Source organism: Emiliania huxleyi (genome assembly GCF_000372725.1).
Source record: "Emiliania huxleyi CCMP1516 unplaced genomic scaffold EMIHUscaffold_61, whole genome shotgun sequence".
Lineage (NCBI taxonomy): Eukaryota > Haptophyta > Isochrysidales > Noelaerhabdaceae > Emiliania > Emiliania huxleyi.
The window spans coordinates 421,750-439,683 of record NW_005197426.1 but is presented as its reverse complement, the minus strand read 5'-3'; the positions used below and the strand labels follow the sequence as shown (position 1 = coordinate 439,683).

General features: G+C 65.8%; 4 protein-coding genes across 4 annotated transcripts; 2 read left to right on the top strand and 2 right to left on the bottom strand.

Moving 5' to 3' along the window:
* Positions 1-1,089: 1,089 nt before the first annotated feature.
* Positions 1,090-1,608, bottom strand: EMIHUDRAFT_104702 (hypothetical protein; the record flags this gene model as incomplete). The annotated part of the gene is made up of 1 exon (XM_005764014.1): positions 1,090-1,608. One exon carries the CDS (start codon positions 1,606-1,608, stop codon positions 1,090-1,092), a length of 519 nt encoding a protein of 172 aa, XP_005764071.1.
* A 3,834-nt stretch (positions 1,609-5,442) lies between these two features.
* EMIHUDRAFT_214513 (hypothetical protein) lies at positions 5,443-6,721 on the top strand (the record flags this gene model as incomplete). The annotated part of the gene is made up of 2 exons (XM_005764013.1): positions 5,443-5,849; positions 6,691-6,721. 2 exons carry the CDS (start codon positions 5,443-5,445, stop codon positions 6,719-6,721), a joined length of 438 nt encoding a protein of 145 aa, XP_005764070.1.
* A 5,256-nt stretch (positions 6,722-11,977) lies between these two features.
* Positions 11,978-14,547, bottom strand: EMIHUDRAFT_214509 (hypothetical protein; the record flags this gene model as incomplete). Its single annotated transcript, XM_005764012.1, has 5 exons — positions 11,978-12,462; positions 12,928-13,524; positions 13,557-13,806; positions 13,912-14,303; positions 14,523-14,547. The coding sequence occupies 5 exons, from the start codon at positions 14,545-14,547 to the stop codon at positions 11,978-11,980; spliced, it is 1,749 nt and encodes a 582-aa protein (XP_005764069.1).
* Positions 14,548-14,720: 173 nt separating this feature from the next.
* EMIHUDRAFT_104698 (hypothetical protein) lies at positions 14,721-15,572 on the top strand (the record flags this gene model as incomplete). The annotated part of the gene is made up of 1 exon (XM_005764011.1): positions 14,721-15,572. The coding sequence occupies one exon, from the start codon at positions 14,721-14,723 to the stop codon at positions 15,570-15,572; it is 852 nt and encodes a 283-aa protein (XP_005764068.1).
* Between the last annotated feature and the right edge of the window lie 2,362 nt (positions 15,573-17,934).

Below are 17,934 nucleotides of genomic sequence, written 5' to 3'. Positions count from 1 at the left end.
ATTATTATTATTCTTCTTCTTGCTCACCCTCGAGCGACTTCGACACCTCGAGCCCTCGGCCCGACAGCGAGGCGAGCACCGCGCCTACTCGCGGGCGACATCGCGCAATCTCGCGCACTGGCCGCGCCCTCTCGGTGTCGGCGGCCTCAGGCGAGCACGGCGCCTTTGCACGACGCATGCAGCATCTTCGCGCGCACCGCCGCGCCCTCAGGGCACGAGTACAGGAAGAGCAGCGGCGCGCCTGAGCTCGGCAGCTCGCTGCTCAGCCCGTCGCTCGCAGCAGCGCGTACCGCGGCCATATCTCGGCTGTCTCTGGGGGATCTCTCGACCTCTCTGTCTCTCGGCTCTCGGCTGTCTCTCGGCTGTCTGTCGGCTGTCTCTCGGCTGTCTCTCGGCTGTCTGTCGGCTGTCTGTCGGCTGTCTGTCGGCTGTCTCTCGGCTGTCTCTCGGCTGTCTCTCGGCTGTCTCTCGGCTGCCTCTCGGCTGTCTCTCGGCTGCCTCTCGGCCGTCTCTCGGCTGTCTCTCGGCTCTCGGCTGCCTCTCGGCTGCCTCTCGGCTGCCTCTCGGCTGCCTCTCGGCTGCCTCTCGGCTAGACCGCCCTCGCTGCTGTGCCGCAGCAGCGCGTAGCACGGCTCGGCGGAGGGAAGCACCGACGAGAGCGGGGCGCCTAGTACCATACCTCCAGAGTACCGAACCCGGTGTGGGTTCTGCTCCGTGGGTGGTGCGGTACTGGGCTGCCCGAGGCCAGGGGCGGCAGCGAGGGCGAGTCGAGCAGCCCGATGGTCTCACCTACCCACCGCACTCGACTGACCTCCACGATTTCTTTTTTTTTGGGTCTCGCGAGGTCGGCTTCTTCTCTCTCGCCGTCGACGTGCAGCAGGAGAAGGTCGCGGCCGCCGCTCTCGAACGCCGTCAGCGCGGTGGCGGCGGCGGCGGTGAGCGGGAAGGCGAGGGACGCAGAGGAAACCTGCCGAGGGGAGGGCGGGTGGGCTAGCCGAAGTCTCAGGGGAGGTGGGTGGGTGGTCTGGCCGAAGTCTGAGGGGAGGGTGGTCTGGCCGAAGTCTGAGGGGAGGGCGGGTGGCCGAAGTCTCAGGGGAGGGTGGGTGGGCTAGCCGCCTTGCCGGAGGCGGCTTCGACGGCGGTTGCTTTGGCGTCCTCGAGCGCCATCCTCTCGGTGCCTGTCATCAGCGCGAGGGTGGCCTTCTCCTCGGTCGGCGCCGCGAAGAGCGCCTCCACGTCCGCCTCGCCCTTCCCCGCCCAGTGCGCCTCGTACGACAGAGAGCCGAGCGACGCAAACGCCTTGCGGAGCGCCTCGCGGCCGGAAGAGTAGAGCATCTTGTCGCGCACGCCGGCGGCGTCGGGCACCCAACTGGCGAGCGCCCACTCGCTCTGCAGCGAGAGCAGCAGGTAGCACGGCGCCCGCTCGTCCAGCAGCGGCGTGATCGCAGCCTTGAGCAGCGCGGGCACCGACACCGTGGGCAGCGTCTCGCCGAGCTCAAAGGTCTCGTTGCGGATGTGGATCTGCAGCCCGCCGACAGCAGCACCGCCGCAGGCCCGCTGCAGCTCCGATTGAAGCTTGTCCGAGACGCCGAAGGAGGTGGAGTGCATTTGTGGAACGCGAGCGCCGCGGCAGCGGCCGCCTGCTGTCGCCAAGTGACAAAATAAGAATCTTACAACAAAACTCCCTCGCACAACACTGGGCACGGGACTGGCGCGCACTGGCACGAACACAGGTACACCACGGTTTTACAACAACACTCCCTCGTACGACACTGGGCACAGGACTGGGCACGGGACTGGCTCGCACTGGCACTAACACAGGTACACCACGGGAGCCGCCTAAGCGACTCCTGCGAGGGTGGCGAGGCACTTAGCTCCGTGCACCCGCCCACCCCCGCCACACAAAATAAGAATTTACACGGCGCCATTCATATTAAATAGGCAGCAACTGTATGGTTCTTGCACGTGTGCAAGATTGGGCGTCTTCTGCAGCAGTCCCTTTGATGGGAGGCCCCAGGGTGGGGGCCACCTCGAACCCCCAGCCAGGGATTCGAGCGGAGGGTGCCCCGGATTCATCTATCCGTTGGGCCGGGGAGGGGAAGGCAGCCTGACCATACCCCTGGAGAGGGCCGCCCGCCTGAGACCATACCCCCCCCCCCCCTCGACCCGCCGGCCGCCGCCGGCGGCCGGGACCTTATCCCCCCCATCCCCCTCTGAAGCTCCTCAACCGTCTACCAAGGATGGCTGCCCTTTGTGTATTGACGCCATCGGGCTGAAGGCTATGGCTGCACTGCAGCGAGCTCAGCCATCCTTAGGTAAGATGGCTGTGTGGGAGCGAGCACAGGGAATGTGTGTGGAAGCAGTATGGCTGAGCCATACTGCTTCCACATTCCGAGGCGTTAGCCCACTGTTGCGGACAGCCCTCTACCCTTCATGTCTTCCCCACCGACGCTGTCGTGGGATCGCTTTTCATGCGCGCGTTTCTTTCTTTTTTGGTGTTCCCGTGTTAGTGCCGGCACGGGCGGCGAATAAGAATTCTTTCTGCGCCGCCCACCGGCTCCCGCTCACGGCCGATCTCGAAAATACACACACATGCACACATGTACATGTGTATACAACAACAACAACAACAACAACATGTAACATGTACATGTACATGATATTGGGGCCTCTTCGCCACCGTGGCCGGCGGCAAGATGCATCGCAATCTCCACGGCCGGCGAGGCGCGTGCCCAGGAGTGGCTGAAGAGCGTCGACGGCCCGTCGAGCAGCTGCTTCGAGCCCGCCGCCGCCGCCGCCGCCAGCGGCTTTGCGACGGCGGCGGCGGCCGTGGCGGCCACGCCGGTCGCCTGCGGCGCGATCGGCGCGGCTCCGCCCCCGGTTTACGCCATGCATCGGCCGTCGGGCCCGGGCGCCTTCAAGCGGCCTCGGCGGAGTGTGGGCGCGCCGTCGGCCGCACAGGCGAGCGGATACTAAGGCCGCGAGCTATGCAGGTGGTCAATTGTGCAGCAGGGCACGGTCAGCAGCGCCGACAGGCTGTCGCAAGGCGTGATAGCATGGCCGCAAGTACGGCGAATTCCTATGTGCTATGTCCAAAACAAGTGAAAAATCGCGCAAAAAAAACTCAAAAAATCGGCGCCTGCGGCGGGCCGTGGGACCCCATCTCCCCCCCGCATGGATACCCTCTATCTAGGGCCCCCGCCTCCCCCCAGAGCCTGAGTTATGTGCGCCCGATGCGGTATTTGGCAACAACGATCAACGTGTGCCGACTCCCGCCGCCGATTTTCAATGTATGTGGCTCTTACGTACATTCCCGGAGGAGGACTGCTGACAGGGGTTTGCGATGAGGAGTGACCCGAAGGGTTTCATTTTTCTTTGTTCAACGCGATTTTTCTTCCCTCACCAGGGTAGGACCGTCCTACCTTACCAAACCTATAGGACTATATCGGCGACCGGTGGAAGCGTGATGGACCCGCAAGTTTCCGGAGACACGCTTCAATCCATCGGGCACGGCGAGAAGGTCACGGCGACAAGATCGAGCTCCACTGACTGCTCGTGGTGTACTCGCCGCGCACAAAACTCATCCGCCATGCTCCTCATAATAATTTCCGCTGCCGGCCACTCTCGCTTCGCCTGCCCGACCGCACGCTCGCCCGACACGGGCATCAAGAACGGCCCGTGCGGTGCTCAGCACGACGACTTCTCTGGCTCTGTCACGGCCGTCGCTCCGGGACCGCTCACCATCCACATCGAAGAGAGCATCACCCATCGCGGTTCGCCGTGGCGCATCTCGCTGAGCGCTGATGGCGACGACGACGAATCGTGCACGCTTCTCGATCACGTCCCGCACGACGACTCTTTTGCCGGGGCTGCGCCCGGCGACGAGTCAGGGTACCACTCACTCTACATCACCGTCGAGATCCCAGACGTGGCCTGCGAGCAATGTGCCCTACATCTCGCCAACCCTATGACCGATAAGATTGGGGACAGGGGCTCGCCGATAGGAGTGGGCTGCACCGAGCCGGGCACATGCTTCTCTGTGTACTACTCGTGCACGAGACCGCTGCGCATCAGCGGCAGCACGCCGCGCTCGCTTTACAGCTGCCCGAACAGCCCGCCTTCTGACTGGCCGACGTCGTGGACGGGAGATGGAGGCGCTGTGGTCCAGGCGACGCAGCCGCAAGTCTACCGGCGAGAGTCGGCGACGTGGGCTGACGGGTGGCTTCAGGATGCGCCAGCGAGGTACCGACAGCCCGCGGGGCAGTGCGTCGATGTGCCGCCACAGTCGCTGCCGCCGCCACCGCCACCCTCGCCCTCGCCCTCGCCCTCGCCCTCGCCCTCGCCCTCCCCTTCTCCGCCGGCACCCGAGCCATCGCCGGAGATTCTGCCGCCCTCGGCACCGCCTCAGCTGCCCTCGCGTGCGCCACAGCGACCGCCATCGCCTGTTTCGCTGCCTCTGTCCTCGCCTCCGCCTCCACGGCCCTCGCCTCCATCTCTGCCACAGTCGCCATCGAGTCCGCCTCCACCACCACCACCCTTGCCGCCGCCGCCGCCGCCACCACCACTGCTTCCATCGCCGCTGCAGTCTGATGCGAGTCTCGCCTCCGTGCCGTCTGGCTCTCGAGCCGACACGCTCGCCCTGGCGGTGGCCTTGCCACTCGCCGCCCTACTCGCGACGGCAGCAGCTACGATCGTCTTGTGCCGGAGGCACAGCACTCGGGGTGCCAAGGCCGCAGTGTCGCTGCGCGAGACGACCAGCGCTCGGCGCAAAGGGGCTCCCTCTTTTGCGACGATGTCGGCCGAAGGGGAGGGTCATCCTTCGTGGACGCTTGTGACATCAAAATTGTGAGTCATGTGGCAACGTGTGGTTCGCGTCTTTTTAGCTAGCCTTCGATGTTATGAAACAAACGCAAGGCGGACACACACATGTCACACACATGACGCATCGCTCTCGGGCCCACACACAGACATCCCGCACACCCGCCGCCCCCGCGCGCGCCCCACCCCGGCCGGGAGAAAGGGGAGGCAACAGTACTTGGAGCACTTGGAGTGCAGTCATTAACCTCACATCCAGGGCCGGGGAGCTAAGAAGCGCACCCAGCGGGCCGGATGATCGGCATCGCACTTGGAGCACTTGGAGTGCAGTCGGTAACCTCACATCCAGCCAGGGCCGGGGAGCTGAGGAGCGCACCCAGCGGGCCGGATGATCGGGATCGGGTTACGGGCTAGAGAGCCCTAGCCCCGGGGGTGCGCGTTCGCAGGGAAAGGGCCGTAAAATAACACGGGTCTCCGAGGGTTAGTTCCGTGTACCGGGTTTCCCCTTAATTAACTGCAGAACGCGCACCGGGTTTCATTTTTTGTGCGTTGTTCGCCGTCCAGTTGGCTGGCGGCACCCTCTCGACCCTGGGCAACTCGCTGCCGTGAGCCCATAGCAGCTCGGCAATGATGGACGGGTTCAGCTCTCCGGACGGACACAGCAGCACCTCGCTGCGCGAAGAGGAGCGCACCGCGTGGCTGCTCAACTCGCTCACCGACCGCAAGGCAGCAGAGGCTTCCGCGGCCCTCTTCTACTGGGTGCGCGCGGCGAGGTACGAGCCGACGCCTGGTGAGCGCGAGCTTCTAATGGAGTGCGAGAGGCGTGCGTCACGCGGGGCGGGCATCGCCGCGCTCGGGGGCGGGCTGGCCGGCTCGCTCCTCAGTCGCTCGCTCAAGATGCCGACGCCGCAGCGGATCGTGCTCGGGATGACCGGCGCGCTGGTCGGCCACGGACTCGCCACATTCCGCTCGCACGCACCTTCGCTGGCTATGCTGCTGCAGCACGGCGCGGAGGCTCGCTCGAGCGGGGACTCGTCGCCACTCGCCGAGCAGGCGAGGAGAGAAGAGAGAGGAGAGGGGCGGAGGGAGAGGGAGGGAGGTGAGGTGCTCGCGGGAAGCTCGCCCACCTTCCTCTCGGGGCCGGTCCTAGGCGGAGCGGATCCTGCAGCTGGGCGGACGGCAGGCGGTGCGCACCATCCACCGCAACCTCGCCGCCAGCCTCTCGCAGCAGCAGGGCGGGCAGCAGCAGGGCGGGACGGAGGGCGGAGGAGAGGGCGGAGGAGAGGGCGGCGGGGCGGAGGCGCTGAGCCTGCTGAGGGCGAACCTGCTCGAGCTTCCCTCCGCGCTGCCGGGGGAGGCGGTGCGGCGGCGCGGCGGCAGCGCGGACGGAGTCGGCGAGGGCGTCGCCGAGGCGGCGGCGGAGGGCGGAGGGGAGGGTGGCGAGGGCGGCGAGGGAGGCCGGCTGGGGGAGGGCGGGTGGGACGAGATTCGGAGGCAGCAGCGGACGGCGAGGGAGGATGCGGAGGGGCGCGCCTTCCGGCTGGGAGAGCCGAGGCCCAGCGACGGCAGGCGGGAAGGGGCGCAGCGGCGAGGCGACGAGGCGGAGTGCGGCGCGCAGCCGGAGAGAGGTCGGCACGACCGAGGGACATGTCCGGGACATGTCCGGGACATGTCCGGGACATGTCCGGGAGACGTCATCGTGTGCCCGTCGGTAGGCGACTCCTCCTCGTGGGCCGATGTCCGCGCGCGCGCCGCCGCCGGCCGCGACCCTTCCGCCTCCTCGTCCGCATGGGTTGGGCTGCGGGAGCGGGCGGTGGCGGCGCAGGGGCGGACATCGGCGGCTTCGGAGGGCGCCTCGCCGCGCCGCGCGCGCAGGAACGCGTACGGCGACGAGGCGTGGGACTAGGCCGCTGGGCGCGGCGCGGCAGCGGAGCGGTGGGGCGGGAGGGGGCTTCACCTCCGGGGGGTGAGGTTGTTGCAAAGGTTGGCGAGGAGATGCCCTCACACTGCCCGAGCGATCAAACCGCTCGCGCGCGAGAGTGACGCAACGAGCGAGAGAAACTCTCTCGCAACAGTGTCAGCGACTTGAATGCGATTTTGACGTTGCGCGCGACAACTCGTTTCGACTTGTGTGGTGTGTTCACACACACACCCTGCTGTATGTCAGTGCGTGCGCGTATGTGGGAGGCAGGCGAGGGGGGACGCGATCGCCGAAGGATCCGACCGCTCGCGAGTTCGCACACGCTGCTCTGAAGGTACGTGTTACGGCTTTAGAGTGTTACGCTCTATGTGTGTCTCGTTTCGACTTACCGCGGTTACCGAACGACGCGCTATCTGAAAACGAGTTATCTGAAAAATGGGGTAAACAAAATACCAATTGCAACATGCACAAGGGGGTGTGCAACGGCGCGCGAAACGGTGCGCACCCGAACGCGCACGTATCTTCACTGGCTCCTCAGCCATGCCTCATATGCGCCTGGCACCTCGTCCGGCGCCATCAGCTTCGCCTGCGCGCGAGACGTGGGCCAGAAGTGGGCGGTGTGAGTGGCAGGAGGGCGGGGAGGACTCACTCGGGCGCGGTGCCTCGAACGGCGCTGCGAGAGGCCTCCCCGCTCCGTCCCGCCGGACCGCGAATGGCTTCCCCTGCATGTCCTGCGGCACGCCGCAGCCCTCACGCGGGCCCGTCTCCGGCTCGAAGCCGCACGCGCCCGCTGCCGGCACGCCCTCGGCCCCGTCGACGCGGCGCCAGCGGTGGAGCGGGATCTCGTTTTGAGCAACGCGCAGCTCCGAGTTGCCCGGCGCGAGCCACAGCTCCATCTCCTGCGAGGGTGCGTGCGTGCCTGGTGTGTGTGTGTGCGTGCGTGGTGTGTGTGTGTGTGTGTGTGCGTGTGCGTGTGTGACGGCCGTGTCAAGGCGCGAGGCGGAGCGGCGCCTCGTCAGGGAAGAGTCTAGGAAGTGTCTAGGAAGAGTCTAGGAAGTGTCTAGGAGTGTCTAGGAGTGTCTAGGAAGTGTCTAGGAAGGGTCTGCCTCGCCTCGTCAGCGAGGGTCCTGAAGACGGACGGCAGGTAGAGTCGCGCGTGCTCTTTGACGAGCACCTGCGGGAAGGGTCCTGGAAGGGTCCTGGAAGGGTCCTGGAAGGGTCCTGGAAGGGTCCTGGAGGAGGCGCGCGAGCTCCTTGCCGGTGCGGACAAGGTGGAGGGGCACCGCAGGCGGCGGGGCTCATGGTGTGAGGCTGCGGTGGCTGCAGAGGTTGCAGTGGCTGCAGAGGCTGCTGCAGTGGAGGCGTGAGTGCGCTCGAGGCGCTTTCCTGCGCCGCGCGGACTAAATCCCGGCTGCATCTCGGCTACACCTCGGCCATCTCTCGGCTAGCATCTCGCCTCCTGCGCCGTTAGGGCGAGCGCCGCGTCGGTCGCCTCTGCGATGACCTTTCCGAGAAAGTAGAGCGTCTCGCTGCTGGCCGCCTCGCGCGCGTACACGTCGCCCCGCACTGCGCTGGGTAGCTTCTGCAGGAGCTGGTACGAGGCGAGTTGCACCGCCGTCGCCTGGAAGAGAGAGAGAGGCGAGTCGCGGGTGAGGGAAAAAAAAGGAGAGTGCTACATTGCGAGTGGGAGCCTGCTTCTGCGCCTCGCCCTTGCCGCCGATGATGAGGCTCCTCCGACCCTCCTCTCCGCTGCCCCCACCCGCCGGCTTGAGCGGAGCCGCCCAGTCGACGAAGCTCTCGCGCTTCTGAAGCTCGACCACCAGGAAGCGCGCGTCGCCAAAGTCAGGCGCATCGTCCACGAACCAGTCCGACGCGTCCACATTTACTTCGTGCCACAGCTCGCCCACCGCCACGTCGCTGTCGGCCACGCGGAGCGTGAGCCGTCTGCGCGAGACGTCGACGGACACATCTCTTTTGAAGGAGACGCCGTCGGCGAGAGGCACCAGAATCTGCAGCCGCTGCGAGTCTTGCCGCCACCAAGCAGTCGCGTCGCAGTCGAGGACGCCGCGCGCAAACGCGTCGGCGTCCCGAAGCGGTGGCGGCAGGCTGGCGGCCGACGAGCAGAGGGTGTCCGCTCGGCAGCAGCGCGCACGCGGGGCACGGTGTGAGAGAGGGTGGAGGGAGTAAGCAGTGCTGAGGAGGAGCAGAGTGGCCATGCTGACGCTTCGAGGAGACAGTGGCAAGCACTGCCAGGCGAAGCAGGCTAGCAGAGTTTTTTCTTGTGAGTCTACAGTATCGGTAAGCGCTGGTTAGCGCGGGTTCCACACGGGTTAAGCCGCACTAACCCAGCACGGGTCAGCACGGGTTAGAACGGGTTACCATAACCCGACGCTAACCCGGCACTAACCCGGCACTAACCCGGCACTAACCCATCCTAACGTATGCCCTCGACTAACCCGGGTTAGCGCCGGGTTAGTCTCGGGTTACCATAACCATAGATGGGCCCAGGTAGGAGGCTCCACGCCACCTGAATCGCGTCGTGCCACCTGAAAGCCACAAAATGCCGGATTTTGCACGAGACACACGCGGAAAGCGCCACGTGCCTCCACGAGTCCTTTGCAGCTTTTTGCACAAAATGCAGGTGGCTTTAGCCACTTGCTCCATGAGCAAAACAGTCCAAAAAGCACCTGGAGCAGATGGCTTACGCCGCCTGTGGACATGGGCAAAACAGTGCAAAAAGCACCTGGAGCAGATGGCTTACGCCGCCTGTGGACATGGGCAAAACAGTGCAAAAAGCACCTGGAGCAGATGGCTTACGCCGCCTGTGGCCATGGGCAAACAGTGCAAAAAGCACCTGGAGTAGATTCCAAACGCCGCCTGTGGCCATGTGACCGCTCGGGTGGCGCCAGGTGGCTTCGCCCCCCTCCAAGCCACCTGCCCCCCTCGCCACACCTGCCTGGAGGGCTGGAGCACGTGCGCCACCTGGGCCCGGGCAGGTGGCTCCAGGTGGCTTCGGCCCCTCTAAGCCACCTGCATGCCCCCCCTCGCCACACCTGGAGGGCTGGAGCACGTGCGCCACCTGGGCGTCACTTCGGGAATTTCATCGTGCGTGTTCTTTTGAATAGGAATGTACTATACACCGCCTCGGCACCACGAGCCGCCCCCGCCGCGCCTCCACAATCCACTCTCGCAACTCTACCGCGCAGCCAGCACACGACGTCGACGAGGCCGACAAAGCTCTGCATGGCCTGGTTTATCGGGGATCGAGTGATGGCGTATTATCGGGCAGTCTTCTCATTGGCGAGTCAGACTGCTCAGCGTCGGCAGCAACGGCGCGTGAGCAGCGCAGCCACCGGCTCCTGCGGCGTTTGCAGCCACACCAAACGCCCGCGCGGGCCGGGTTGAAGCCCCAGGCTTATGTCGACGCCGGACATTGATTGTAGCCGCCGATGACCGCCGCAGGCCCTCTTTCACACACCCCACAGTCCCAGTTTGCAGCGCGGGGAGGAGCGGGGAGGCTCGCGTTTGGCAGGCCAGCCCTTCCGTGGCTCGGATTTTCCGTTTCCGAATTCAAACTTGCGCCAGGTGGCGCACGTGCTCCGGCCCTCCAGGTGTGGCGAGGGGGGGCATGCAGGTGGCTTGGAGGGGCCGAAGCCACCTGGCGCCACCTGCCCACCCATCAGGCCCAGGTGGCGCACGTGCTCCAGCCCTCCACGTGTGGCGAGGGGGGCGGGGCAGGTGGCTTGGAGGGGCCGAAGCCACCTGGAGCCACCTGCCCAGGCCCAGGTGGCGCACGTGCTCCAGCCCTCCTCGTGTGGCGAGGGAGGGGGGGCAGGTGGCTTGGAGGGGGCTGAAGCCACCTGTTGCCACCTGCCCAGGCCCAGGTGGCGCACGTGCTCCAGCCCTCCACGTGTGGCGAGGGGGGCGGGGCAGGTGGCTTGGAGGGGGCCGAAGCCCTTGGCGCCACCCGAGCGCATCACATGGCCACAGGCGGCGTTTGGAATCTACTCCAGGTGCTTTTTGCACTGTTTTGCCCATGGCCACAGGCGGCGTAAGCCGTCTGCTCCAGGTGCTTTTTGCACTGTTTTGCCCATGTCCACAGGCGGCGTAAGCCATCTGCTCCAGGTGCTTTTTGCACTGTTTTGCCCATGTCCACAGGCGGCGTAAGCCATCTGCTCCAGGTGCTTTTTGCACTGTTTTGCTCATGGAGCAAGTGGCTAAAGCCACCTGCATTTTTGTGCAAAAGGCTCTAAAATGGCCGAAATCCCTGTTGGCGCACGTGGCGATTGCCACGTGTGCCTCGGCTAAGAGGCCTCTCCAGGCGAGAGTCAGGTGGCACGACGCGAGTCAGGTGGCGTGGAGCCTCCTACCTGGGCCCATCTCTCACCATAACCCATGCTGACGTATGCCCCCCAGCCGCATGGGTTAGTGCCGGGTTAGTGCTGGGTTAGTGCCGTGTTATGGTAACCCATTCTGACCCGTGCTGACCCGTGCCGGGTTAGTGAGCACTAACCCGCGCTAACCCGCGCTTACCGATAGACTCACTTTCTTTACACACCTCGTCAGGGCTTGATTGACTGTCATGTCTGCCTGCTCTTCCGCGACGGAGATCACCCTTCTTGTGCCCAGCATCCACATGCCGATGTCGCGCCCGCGCCGCGCCCCGCCCGCGCCCGCCCGCGCGCGCCCGCGCCTCGGTCGGGCACTTGCCTGCGCCTGCGCGTAGGTTGCCCGCGCACGCCCGCGCGCGCGCGCCCGCGCGCACGCCGCACGCTGTGCGGCACTGCGAACTGCGTGGCACTGTGTGGCGCTTCGCCGGTCTGAGCAGGGTACCTGGGCGTTTTGAAATTCCGTGCAAGGGGGTGCCGAGGTATGCCGCGCAGGCCGGGATGGAGTGAGATCTTGTGGGGCAGGGCGTGGGCTAGCGCGCGAGGGCGCAGGCAAGTGCCCGAGGGTATGGGGGTGGGCGCCACCCTGGGGCTACCCGTAGCATCGTCGGCTCAGTGATGGGTATCCGAAGACGGAGCCAATCCGTCGAACAAGTTGACCAACCCGCTGCCTCTAAAACTAAATATATGCTAACCCAGTGCTAACCACGCTCGCTGCTCTCGAGCTCGGCGACTACTCTAACAGTGGCTAAACTGGCGTTGGCCACGAGGCGATCGCGACCGCGAGAACCTCACACGCCGATAACGATCCGGCGATCACAACTTGCCTCGCCATACTCGCGGTACGCACAAACTAATCAACTGCTCCAAATCCCACCCTAACCTCGGCCTCGGCGCGCACAAGCGGCTCACCCAAGCTGCCGACCGGGGTGAGCCGGCGATGCATGTTGGAGCCCACAAGAGTGCCGAGCGCGAAGGCCAGCGCGACGAGCACCGTCAGCGCCGGCAAGCCTGATGCGGCTGCCGCTGCTGCGGGCCTGCCAGGCGATCTCTGCACCGGCGACACCGCCAAATTGGTGGTGGGCGCGGCACGTTTGGGCCACTCGGCTCGGTAGCTGTCGCGCGGGCGCGCCTCCTCCTTCGTGCGCTGGGGCAATCCCTCTCGCGGCGGCATGGCCTCCGCCTCCTGGGTGTAGAAGCCGACTCGCTCGAGCCACCAGCTCGGGTACCACAGCTTGGTCAGCTGCAGCTTTGGCGCGTGGGGCTCGATCAGGTAGCCGTCGTGCAGCCGCGTCATCAGCGCAGCGATCAGGTCGTGGTGGCGCTGCGCGCTGAGCGCTGCAGCGGCGCTGTCGGCCTCCGCGAGAAGCCTGGCCGCCTCCACCTCGCTGCCGGCTGCCGCCGCCGCCTCCTCCGCCCGGTCGGCCGCAGCCCTCGTCGCAGCCTCCACTTCCCTCTGCGCGGCCTCGATCAAGCCCCAGGCGAAGTCGTAGCCGACGGCGCGCGCCCAGTTGTTCAGCAGCGTCGTCCGCCAAAAGACGGAGGTGCTCGCGGGCGCGCCGTCGAGCGCATCGGCTCTGTGGAGCGACCCGCTCGTCAGGCTCGCAGGCATGTCGGCGACGCTCCCCCCCGCGTCGGCGGCGGCGGGCTGCACGTGGACGGGCGTGTAGACGGCGGCATGCGGGGCGCCCTGCGAGAGCCACACTCGCGCGCCGGCGAGCCGCCCGCCGCGGCGGCCCAGCTCGATGAGGTGCGAGTAGGAGGTCCGGAAGATGGAGATTGCGCGCGGGAAGGGGCCGCCACCACCCCCGCCGGGCGTGCCGTACTGCGGATCGTCGTACCGCGAGGGGTCGCCGTGCGGTCCAGAAGCCAGGCCGCGGGTGACGTCGAGCCCCGGCGCGGCGACGTCTCTGTAGACGTCGCGCGCGAGGGCGAGGATGTCGGCGGCCGTCAGCGGGCGGGAGGGCTCGTGCGACCAAGCGTACTCGTTGGCGAGGGGAGTCGCCGCCGGCCAGCGCCACTCTCCCTGCGGAGCGAGCACGGAGAGGACGCGCCAGATGCGGCCGTTTGTGTACGAGGCGTAGTCGGGCCGGACGAAGAAGCCAAAAGTCCTCGCCCAATCGGTGACGCGCAGCCCGCCGCCCTCGAGCTTGCGCGCGCCCGCGGGCAGGCTCTCGAAGGGCATCGGGTTGAGGGAGTGCCTCTCGATGTGCTCGGCGAGGGCGAAGAGGTTGGACGAGTGGCGGACCTCCTCCCCGCGGCAAGCGAGCGTGCTCCGCGTGCTCTCGTCCGGAGTCACCTCGACCACGTCGCGGATCGTGAAGCGGTTCGCAACCATCGCAAAGTGGCCGTCAGGCACACGCTTGGCCACCCACACGGCAGAGTAGCCGCCGTCCGCGCCTACGAGACATGCCCTTGGACGTGTCATGGACATGTCATCCGCCGCCACGCGGCAGAGTAGCCGCCGTCCGCGCCCTCGACCCCCGCGCCCGCGGCAACGTCGGGAGGTAGAGTCGACACCTCGAGCATCCAACCCTCCTCGGGGTCGGCCACCATAACGTTCTCGCCTCCGAACGGCTTTGCCGCGTCGGAGCCGTCCTCGCCGTAGAAGCCGTCCCGCACCGCCAGGTGGCCCATCAGGTCGACGGCGCAGCGAGCGGTGGCGCAGAGCGCTAGCGCCACCTGCGTGAGAGCGCCCATGTCCCAGAGCGCGCCGTCGCGCCGCGTCGCGTGCGGCCGGCCCGGCGTCGCGGGCGGGCGGGCGGGCGACCACATGAATGGAGGCACCTCGCAGGTGCTCTCGACGATGGCCACCTGCTTTTCATTGACGATGGCATACGCGCCCTCGAGGGCACCAAAGGTTCGCGTTGTGTCTGGGTCAACGCCAAGCAGCACCGCTATTGACGGGTCGAGCACGAGCTTTCCGATCGTCTGGTTGGCAGCCCACTCGGCCGATCGCCAGCGGTCGAGGAGGTCGGCGGGCAGAGTCGCGTCGAGGCTGTCTGGCGAATATGTGGGAGAGCGATCAGACACCTCGCGAGGGTACTGCGGCCGCTTGCGCAGCACTGGCCAAGGCTTCCTCACGTCCCGCGGGTGCGTGCGGCCGAGCCGAAAGTCGAGGTCGCCGCCGTCGTCGGTGTGCAAGAGCAGGGTGGAGCCGTCGGCGGTGGCGCCGCGGCCTGCAAGAATGGTGGTGCACGCGCGAGCAGGCGGCGCCGCGAGGAGGAGAAGACACAGGAGCCGACGCCGCATGAGTGGCGCCGCCTCAGAGCGGGACCTGGCTGTGCCCCTCAGAGTGGCAGGAGTGCCTGCGGCGGGAGGAGGGGTACAGCATCGATTTCTTCTGTTTGAGTTTTGTTTTAGGTTTGTTGTTGGCAAATCTTTTCCCTCTTACGAACATTCAGTGCTAGCTTTTACGAACATCGCAGTGAGGAATTTCTTCCTTTTTATGAAAGCAGAAGAATTCGGCGCAGCAGGGGTGCGCGCTGTGCCTCGGGTTCGTGCGTCGCCCATCTCTCCGGGAGACCTCTGCCCAGACCTCCGGGAGGGGGCGGGTCGACGGCCTACGTGGTCAACACGCCAGCCTTGACGCACATATGTCATCGACGACGTCCTTCAGCCCCGCGGCCTGCGCCGACCGCCTCGCCCGAGCCTGGCTCACCGGCGAGACCATCACTGAGCGAGGCGACCACTTCACGCCGCCCGACGTCGCCTCTGTGTACGCGGTGCACGAGGCGCTGCGGGAGCACCCGTCGATCGGCTCTGTGGGCGGCGTCGTGGGCTACAAGATGGGCGGCACCGGCGTGGCGGCGCTTCCGAGCGGCGAGCCGGTGCCTGCGCTCCCGGGTTTGCTGCTCGGGCCGCCGCCCGGTGTCGCCAGCCCCGAGTTTGGCGTCGTGGCGGAGGGCGTGTCGCTGCCGCGGGCGCGCTGCAACTACAGCAACGTCGAGGCGGAGGTTGGCTTTGTCATGAGGTCGACTCCTGTGCCCGCCTCGACCTGCTTCCCGCTCTCAGAGGCGGACGTGTGGGCGGCCGTCGGCGAGGTGTTCCTCGCCATCGAGGCTTGCGGCTCGCGGTACGCGCTCGAGAAGCCGACGGCGCTGGAAAAGTCGGCCGACGCACAGAGCGCCGGGGCAGTGGTGCGCGGGCGAGGCTGGCGGGTGGGCTGCGCCGGCTGTCCCTCTGCAAAAGCGCTCGCGGCGGTAGAGACGACGATCTCGATCAATGGGACGCAGGTTGCCTCTGGCGCCGCCTCCCTCGTCCCGCTCGGCTCCCCCCTCGCCAGCCTCACCTGGCTCGCCAACCACCTCCCGTCGCGCGGCGAGCGGCTGAGGCCGGGGCAGACCGTCATCACGGGCGCCTGCTCCAAGACCAAGGCCTTCGCCGTGGGCGACGACATCGTGGCCTGCTTTGGCGAGCTCGGAAACGTCCGGCTCACCTTTCGGTGACAGCATCTGCCGCACAGCGCACTGCTTTTGTGTTTGATGACTTCGCAGAGACCCCACCGAGTACAGAGAAAGATTTTGACGTCGGAAAGAGGCAGAAAGGCCAATGCTGTGCATGTTGTGTAGAGCAGGGACGAAGCCCACTCACTCTAGGTAGGTAGGTAGTAAGGTGAAGAACAGCCAGGCTCGGACTGGACACCAACGCGGTATGGGTGGACGCTGGACAGATGATGACGACACGCACGAGCGACACACAGACACAAACAAGCTCACAAGACACACAGCCAGCTGGCTGCCACACACCCTGAGTCGGCAAACACATAACTCAAGGCCACATCCTCCCTGTCGCCCCCCCCAGCACTCCACTCTCTTTTCTTACAGGTCAGCCGAATTTAAGATTTGAAGGCGGGGAGTCCGTCAGCCTTAAAATCTTGAAAATGTGTGAACGGACAGCTAAAATCTTAAAATGCACCCCAGAGCTCTAAAATCTTGGTCTAAAATCTGAAAATCGCCGGCCTGCGGCCGGCCTCTAAAATCTTAAATTCGGCGGACTTGTAAGGGAGAATGAAAAAGAAAAACGCCGCCTGCCTCCGTCGCCTCCACACGCTGCAGCGCCTGTGCAACGACGGGGAACTATTTTCTGCGTGGCAAAATTCTCTCTTTCGCGCGGGGTGCATCGCGACACCCGAGAAGAAAGGTGAAAGTCCCTTCCCAAGTGTGCATCATCTCCCGGGCGCGGGCGCCGGTGAGCGGTGTGTAAAAAGGAATTAAGGTATCTCTCCTCCCCGCTCCTCTCGATCATGCACCGGAAGAACAGCCAGTCTCGGCCACCGTGCGCGGCATGCGGCGAGGTGAAGCCTCCGGACAGCTTCTCAAAGTCGCAGATGCGCAAGGCCGCGCACGAGAGGAAGTGCAAGGACTGCGTCGTGACGGGTGTCGCTGCGCTTGAGGCGAGTCAGGCGGAGCTGAGCGCCGCAGTTCAGGGCTACTCGAGCTCAGAACAGATGGTGGCGCCGTCGCAGAATGCAGTGTCGCGCGAAGAGCTGCTGGGATTGAGTGGCGCGGCGGCACCACCGGAAGAAGAACCGGAAGGCTTTGGGTTCCGCATCACTGTCTTAGCGCGCGCGCCCCGCATGTATTAATAGGTTGACGGGCGCATGGAGACGTGATGCCTCCATGCGCCCGTCGAGTCAAAATCGACATGCGAGGCGATCTTTGGCCCGCCAGAGGGATAGGCGGCGTTTCTGGCGACAACAGCGCTGCGACCGCGAAGTGGCGGTGGACATGCTCCCATGTTGCGGACGCGGCGCCGGAGTGGCCGGCGCTGCTCGCCGCGACCACGACGGCTACTCTGATGCTCCGGGCCGACCCGTCCTACCCGACGGTGGCACTCTTCCACGTCTCGCTCACGCTGAGAAAAATTCTGAAACGGCGTGCAGCAGAGTCACCGACGAGTCGGTCCGCGTGCCTCCTCGCGTCCCGTACCGTTCTCACACATCCATAAACTCACTTTAGCCCCACTGAAGCTAATCAATCCTGAATCCTCAGATTTTAGATTAGGACGCTGTCCACCCCCTAGCGCAGCAGAGGGCCTGTCGCAGAGGGCGTGGCAGGGGGGCAGTGGGCGCCGAATCAGTCAGTCAGTCTTACACACCTCCAAGCATGGAGGACGGGCCCACACGCACACACACGCTGCACACGATTGGCTCGGAGCCGACACGAGGCACACTGGGTCACCGGCCGTATCACTGGTCCGGAGCGCTGAGGGCGCCGAGTTTGGCCGTAAAATTCTTTTTGCTGTGTTAGTGCCAGTGCGCGCCAGTCCCGTGCTGCCTCTAGGATTCCTAGTGTCGTGCGAGGGAGTTTGGTTGTAAAATCCTTTTTCCTACTATCTCGCTCGGTGATCGCTCGCCAGGTAGCAGAAGCAGTAATCGCTGGAATGAGGAGTGAGCTGTGAGCTGTGTGAGCTCACAGAGGCGGTACGCCCCCACGCAAGGCGCATTTATGTTTCTATGAAATGACGATTTGCTATTAATACAGTGGCCAGGGGCGGGGCTTGCATTTTTGCCGTCGCCAGTCGCCCCCAAACGCTACAGCGGGGGCGGCGGCGGGCGGCGGGGGCGGCGGCGGCGGCGCGACGGGGTGGGTGGGGTGTGGGGAGGTGCTGCTGTGTGCGCTGCGCGTGCGCGCGCACCGCACACCATACTCGAGTACGGCGGGAAACAGACGGCGAGGGGGGCGCGGCGGCAGCGGCGCAACGCGCGCGCGGCGCGCGCGACGGAAGGGGCCGGAGCAGCGACCGCGCGCGCGGTCGCTGCTTCCTTCTGTCCCCGGAGCGCCGGTCTGCGCGGGGTGCGCCGTCAGG